The 7,579-nt window shown below is 44.5% G+C and overlaps 1 protein-coding gene across 1 annotated transcript; it reads left to right on the forward strand.

The window, feature by feature from the left end:
- The first annotated feature begins 351 nt into the window (after positions 1–351).
- Positions 352–7,093, forward strand: LOC115387412 (paralemmin-1-like). Its single transcript, XM_030090120.1, has 4 exons — positions 352–440; positions 4,405–4,430; positions 5,223–5,284; positions 5,710–7,093. The coding sequence occupies exons 3-4, from the start codon at positions 5,239–5,241 to the stop codon at positions 6,531–6,533; spliced, it is 870 nt and encodes a 289-aa protein (XP_029945980.1). The 5' UTR covers positions 352–440; positions 4,405–4,430; positions 5,223–5,238; the 3' UTR covers positions 6,534–7,093.
- The last annotated feature ends 486 nt before the right edge of the window (positions 7,094–7,579 follow it).

The raw sequence follows: 7,579 nt of genomic DNA on the forward strand, positions 1-7,579 counted from the left end.
CGTGCTCTGCGGCTCGCGTCGGCGGTACGGATTGGGCAGCAGCATGCATGCAATGTGCTGTGTCACTGAACTATTTCTCTCGGCATGCCTGCTCTCTGGCCAGCTGCAGCTCCTCGCTTTAATCGGTTGCGTCTCCTAAAAATATCTCCTCTCTCTCGCTCCCTCTCTCTCTCTCCCTCTCTCTCTCTCAGTCTGCTGCTCTCAGACATAAGAAGTCCTTGTCTTTAGGCAGCATGACAGCAAAGGGGTGTTACCGCTGAATTATATTATAAAGCGGGTGTAACCCTCGGCGATGAACGCGAGTTTCTCCGTTCAAGCTCCTCTGTAGAGTTTTTCAAAAAGGAAACAGAGCTCCACTTGACAGAAAAGCCGACTTTGGACTAATTCAAGTTTCATGACATTTTGCTGTTAGGAGGTATCTTACAAGAAGACGGTGAGGGGTAAGTAGTGAAACAACACGAGAGGAACTGTGTGACCAGGGGAGCAGAAATGACTCGCAGGCTTGTTGTTTGCAACAGAAAGTGGTGTTTTCCACTTCGAATGTGTTTGTTTTAAACCTTGATCCACCTACCACGGATACACAGAACAGAACTCTGCAGGGGTGAATCACTTAAGCAAAAAAAATGATGCTTCAATACAAAAAAAATAAATTTTTAAAGTATGAGTTTGAGACACTCAAACTGAAATTGTTGATAGTGCTATGTTGTAAACATAATGGGACAAAAATGTGGTGTTGAATGTTAAAACTGATCCTTTTCAATAAGTCGTGCAAATATGAAAATACTGACATGTGTGATCGGAGAAGCAGAAATGAACTGCAAACAATGTGAAACACAATATGAAGGAGAAGCTGCTGTTCTCCACTTTGACTAGATGATTGGTTCCATGACCCACCCAAAAAATACTGTTTTTGGAGTTGAGTATTGTATAAAATGCTGAATAAAATACAGGGAACGTGAAGCCTCAGGTGGAGGCAGCTGTACAGCACTGACAGGATATGCAGATTAAAGGGAGACGCCGAACAGCCTGAGGTGCTTAATTCTTTTAAAAGCGGGGTTTTTAGACTGATTACGTTTTAAGTACACGTTTTCTATCACACAGTAGAGACTGCAAAACAAAAGGCCGAGAGTTTCCCTGGCTTCACGGGGTCGGGTGGAGGACAGTGCGAGGGAGTGGCTGCACGGAGACCAGAGAAAGGTCGATCTCACCTACAGGTCAGTGAGGATGTGGTGAGACTGCAGTCAGTCTCAATCTGCCACTGCAAATATGAGAAAAATGGTCTCAGAGTGAACCTGAAAGCATCACGTAAATAGCAGAATTGGAACATTTTAAACAACAGAAGAGCTAAACAGGCTCCGCTGTGACCACTGGGGGGCAGCGTTGAGCTCCTTGGCGTTTGGTAATTTGCCATTACTGGTATTGTTAAAAAGAGTTTCAGTCATCCTCATGTTTACGTTACCATCTGATGGGATTATTATGATGCTGCTGCTTCTTCTGTTGACACACGGAGCACTTCTGTGGCTCATAACGCCACCTTGTGGCCCAACGTGTTATTAAAAGACTGAATGATGAACTGGTTGACTTGCTTTTGCTATTGATTCTTGGTTTGAGCTGACTCCATCGTCTTGGAGAGAAAAGTCTTCATAATCATGAACAAAATGTGTCACCGCTCGAGAAGGCGGCACGATCGACTTGTAGCTACTGGGACAAAAAGAAACGTCGCTCTATAGAATTTACAACAGAAGTAATGCATCTGGGCAGGGGATAGATGGAAAATCAGGACAGTTTGGGGAAACAACTTGGTCAAAATGTAGCATGAACCCAAAAGTACATGTGGAGGTTTTTTATTAAATCAGCTTTTGCAATGTGTATATTCAACACAGATTTTTAGATGCTATTTTGTTAAAGTGTTAGAAAAGCACATAAAATTAAAAAAAATAAGTAAGTTTTTGCTCTTGTGTCTTTGGGATTGTCACTTATCTACCTCTAAAATGGGATTCTCCCCATCATTTTCCAACCATTTCTTAAAACTGTGAAACTGTTTAAATGTCTGGTGACTCATTATGAACTTGAAGGTGTTTTACTGCAGATATCAGCTGGAAAGTTCCAGTCCGTGTAACACACACTTGCTGAAATTGTCAATCAAAGACCATTAGAACGGCAGTGGGATATCGCTTCATGCTGTCTTTGGGGAGTTTTTGGTGGAACTTCAACATATATTTAATGTGGCTGAGATAATGTGGAACCATTCTTTCATTAGAGAGGCTCACTTTTTGTTTTCCAGCTGTTTCATGTCCAAATCCGACACTTCCCACCCTAACATTAAGTCACGTCTTGTTGCTGCCAAGCTGAGATGTTTTCTCGCTGATGTGAAGTCCAGATCTTTTGGGTGGGGGCGTGAACTTCATCTCAGCGGCACACTGCAGTGAAGTGTTTCGGATATTAGAGTTTTCACAGGTTTCCTCACCCAGAACCAGAGTTTCAACCTCACCAGCAGGAGGAAGTCAATCCAAATTTAATTAAAACCGCTGAAAATAATGAGCCGACGTTCACTCAGAGGAAGGCAGAGGACAGGATTTGGGTATCAGCCGGGGACCATTTGCACTGAGCCGCCATGCATATCATTAACTACTGCAGTCTTCCCTGCAGGGCGTGCTTGTTTTGGAAAATGAACAACACATCACGGCCTACATTATCCGCGCCGGCAGTGGCTGCCCGTGCTGCATCATGCGGTGTAACAGCCTCCCACACAAACACGCTCCTGCCTCCTGCCTCCACCCGCCGCCGCTGGCGTGCGCGCCGCTCGCGGCAGGGACAGACCATCCTCGCTGCGGCTGAATGGACTTCAGCCCGCGGGAACGGCGACGATGGCAGCTGACTGCGAGCCGGGAATGGAGGGAATATGCTGCTCTCCGCTTTACCTACATGTTCGCTTTACCACTGGACCGAAGAACAACAGACACAAAGCTGAACGGAAACTGTTGCTTTTCAAAGATGCTACTCTGTTACAGTAGCCTCATCTACTCTAGCTGGATTCTATCACACTGGATATTCGCATAGGCACACATACACATAAGCTCAAGTATATATGTAGGGATTTATGTTGGCAAATATGAGTCGTTTTACTGTTTTGTCAATCATTTTTAAAGTTGGATGCGAAAGATGCATTAGAAAGGTTGGTTGGTTGGTTCATCATGTGTCTGACATGTTTCCTTAACAGCTTCTCTCAAGTATAAATGCACCTAATAAAAGATAAAGAAACACATTAATGTACATCAAGTTTAGCTGACATGGGACCAACAAAACCACCGGTTCAGTCTACATTCTGCAGCATGAAGAATGCGCGCACACACACACACACACACACACACACACACACACACACACACACACACACACCATCTCTAAACATGTCAACATTTACCGTACAGAAGCAAATATTGTATTTTTGTCACAGATACAGTTTTCTGATAAGATCTAATGTCATCCATGTGACAGGTGATGCGGGGGATTATAGCTTTGGTCAAGGACACACACACACACACACACACACACACACACACACACACACACACACACACACACACACACACACGTAAAATAGACCAACATATGGCAAATAAAAAAGTATAAAGACTTCTCTATTTTGAAGCACGGTGGTGGCAGCATCACACCGTAGGGCTGCTTCTCATAAACATGGTACTCATACTGATGAAAGAAGGTAAATTACATGCTGTATAAAAGGGCTTCTTGAAATATATTAAAGATGTGATTCAAAGCTAATTTCAGCGCTTCATTCATAATTCTAATTCAAAGAAATTCACACAGTTCCATTAGTAAAATGCTCATTTTCCAGCAGGAAATCAACCCAAACTTTACAGCTGGAGATACAAAGAAATGACTTATAGACAGGACAGCGGATGTTGTGGAGGGACTGGATGTAAAAAGGATAATTATTCATCTTCTAAATGGCTTAATTTGACTTAACGTCGGCGTGAAGTAAAAAGCTGGAAAACTTTTCATTTCAAATAGACTCACACAACAGTGCTGCTTTTCAATATCTTCACTACCGACTTCACTGAAGACAGTGGACACCCAGAAGAAGGAATCAAAAGCACGATGAACTTTGACTTCCAGTGAATGCACCACTCCCTGTCCGGCACAGATTTAGCTCCATCTCACTCAGGCAGCCAACAGCGGGACCAAAACCACTGTCGGCAGGATAATCTCCCGACGTGACGGCCTCGGCTCGCTCCATCACTTCTCAGACTGGCCGTGAAATATTTATGTCGGGGCACGATCCAGAAGGGGGGCTCACCATGGGGGGGGGGCACAAGTTAGAAGTCTGCTTTAAGTGTCTGGCGGTAGATATCAATTAAAATGGTTTCATTTCTTCTCCCGCAGGCTGCCACTGACGAGGACGGACGGAGGTAAGAAGTCAGCCATGCTGTCATCATCATTAACTTCCGATCGGCGCCCATCTCCACTCTGTCACTCTCATCTGCACGCCTGCCTGGAATCCATTCTCTCCTGGCAGATGATAATTTGCCATAACTAAGTCTTAGCCTGAAGAAGAATGAGTTAAGTCCCTGTGACAGAATGGAGCCGCGGCTCAGAAACATTATTCTCGTTCGTGAGACTCTTTCTGCCGTTCGACAACTTCAGACACTTCTTATCCATTCAGCATTTTAGTACATACAGTCAGGATGAAAGTGAAATTAGGCATAATAACAAACAAAAATTCCTAGAATTGCAGGTCCTGTGGGGTGTTTCTGGTTTTTCAGTGAATAGTGCTTTTCAAAAGAGGCAGAACAATAACTGGGAGGTGTCAACAGGTTTGTTATCTGCCATGACTTACTGATCACTAATAGCTAACAAGAAGTGTAACAGTAGCTGTCGGCATTAATTAACCACTCTAAATCCTGATGAAACTAAGTTTTCATCTACAGTATAATGGAGAAATGGGTTAATACGCTGAAAAACAATTCTACCAGATTGTTTTCGTTCTATTGTCCAATTTGTGGGAGTGTGTTTGAATTGTTTCCCAAGTTCCTGTTTTTGAGTGTTTCGCTCACAGACTGCAAACCTATCTGTCTAAAAATAAGTTATTTGAGTTCCTGTTGCCTGTTCTCTCCAGCCTTTTACCTCTGACATCAATAAGACTTTCCCAAAGTGTATTTCAACTGGTTTGTCTGAATATACGTGTCTGTTTTCTTTTTCAGTGAATACAGAAGAAATATGTCACATCAGATGTTTCATGAAACTGGGCAAGATGGCCGATCAGGTGAGTTTTCAGATGATTTCTCTCTGATTCAAAAGACTTTCTGGTGTTGTTTGTTCTAGTCTCTCTGTTCCGTTCCAGCGATGTCGTTCATGTAGAGCCGCTCAGTCTAAGTTCATCCCCTCTGGGTACGACTTAATGATGGGACCACGGCGAGCGGCCTGTGAACCACGTTATATTTAGCCAACTTGTTATTTCAGTTCGTACATTTTTTATGCCCACTGGGGGGCTGTGTGGGGGGAAAAAAAAAAACGCTGATTGTGTTCCTGTAAGCTCTGTTGTGTCCGCTCACATCAGTCAGACGAAGCCCAGTTCTGACCATGTGGTACCTCTCACCTGTTAGATACAACCGAGCTTGGGATTGAACGGGAAACCGGGACAGTCACATACCTTGAACCTAGATTCTGTTTTGTGTCTTGTGATTGCAGTCCTGGGGATGCTGGAGGTACAGGTAGAGAGAGATCCAAAGACCGGGGCCACAGTGGTCAGGTCAGTGGCCCCCGTGTCCGCACCGGCCGGCGGTCCCAACGCAACCACGGTGTTCGATGACGGCAGGAAGAGCATCCACGCCCTGGGCGGGTCGGCCGCTCAACCCTCCACTGAAGAGCTCGGTCAGATCTTGAGCGCCATCGATGGCGTTGGGATGAAAGTGCTCCTGGAGGAGGTGGCAGTGACCCCGAACAAGGCAGAAGCCAAATCGGAGGATGAAAGAGGCAACAGGGCACTGAATGAAAACATCCTGCCTCTGATTTCCACTCACACCGTGTCAAAGGTAGAAAAGACGCAGCTTGACGACTCAAGAAGCGACCCGTCGGAAGCTGTAGAGAAGTCTACCACAATGGTGGTCACAGACGTTGCACAGCAAGTGGACCACATTGAAGATCAGAGACTGGAGGAGGGGCCGGTCACGCTCATGTTCCTGGGATACACTGATGGTACGACCGGCGAGGACGAGGCCCAGGAGGACCAGGGAGGCCCGATCACCGTGGAGCGAGTCATGATCACAGAGGACGGAGAAGAGCACGTCTTAGGCCCGCAAACATCGGTGTCTCTTCAGCCTCCGTCAGACAGAGAATCACAAGACGTCAAGAGAAAGCCTGAGGGTCTTCAGGATGTTCCCCTGGAGGAGAATGTAGGAGGGGCTAAAGTCAAGGAAGGTGATGAAGAGCTTCAGGAGTCGTCTTTACCCACTGCAGCAGAGGGAGGGGGCAAAGCCAAGCGCAAGACCTGTCAATGCTGTTCCGTCATGTAAGAAATCTCCAAGGAGCGACTCACTGACTGTTTGACTGGTATCACTACTTATTCTTATTTACTTCGGACCATTTACAGTCACTAATTCATGATAGAATTCAGGAGAAGAACATGCAAACACCTCACAGAAATACTCTGAACCTAGAATCTTCTAGGCAAGGCGGAGCAACCACTGCACCACCGTGCAGTCCGCCGTCAGCACTTGATATGTCCTCTGAACATTCCTGTTAAAGGACTCTTACAGCTGCTCTGCTCGACTAATAAAAATAACACTTGCTCCCCCTTCTGGACAAAGGAGAGAATGTAAAACATGGCCTCATGGACTCAACTCTCCTTCTCTTTGCCTTATTGAGACTCATCGAATCAGCCAAATATGCTCCAGACTGTACGAGTGAAGTGGGAGGCATGCTTTTAGAATGTATATTTCAGCTTTCAGCATATATATTTTACCAGTTATGTTAAAATTTATTGGCCGTTTGATAGAATGTGTACTTGAAAGTGTAGAAAATTTAGTTTTCCAAAGGGCTACTCTCAAATGCAGTTATCACTGTGAATGATACAAAAAAAACAAACAAACAACTGATTTGAGTTTATGTCTGACAGTCCACAAAATGTATTAATCTGGGGAAAAACTTTTTATTCTTGTTGCTTCTCAACCAATAGCTTGGGTTAGTCCTGTCATGTCACTGCAATATAAACACTTATATTCTAAAACAAAGGTAAGCCTAGTGCAAATATTTATATTTTCAAAAAAAAAAAATCTAACAATTACAACTGAAAATGACTACAATCTCAACATAAAGCCGGACTGGAGCCCCTTGCAGGCCGCTTATGGCCCATGGGCCTTATGTTTCACAACCCTGTCCTGCAGATGAGAAAGAGAAGCTCAGCTCAGACAGCTGAGGGTCCTGATCAATCCAGGATTCATTAAGATAAAAAGGAATACATAGACAGCTGGTACAGATTTAGTCTTAACAAAATACGATTCAATAAACATGTGATGCAAAATACTTAAACACTAAGTGCTCTTTTTTTGTAATTTTTGTG

This window comes from Salarias fasciatus, chromosome 4, assembly GCF_902148845.1.
Source record: "Salarias fasciatus chromosome 4, fSalaFa1.1, whole genome shotgun sequence".
NCBI lineage: Eukaryota > Metazoa > Chordata > Actinopteri > Blenniiformes > Blenniidae > Salarias > Salarias fasciatus.

What these genes read in the sequence shown, in the direction of transcription:
- LOC115387412 (XM_030090120.1), top strand. Translation starts at nt 5,239, where the DNA reads ATGTCACATCAGATGTTTCATGAAACTGGGCAAGATGGCCGATCAG. An exon ending in TGGGCAAGATGGCCGATCAG is followed by an intron (nt 5,285 to 5,709) that starts GTGAGTTTTCAG and finishes TTGTGATTGCAG; the next exon opens with TCCTGGGGATGCTGGAGGTA.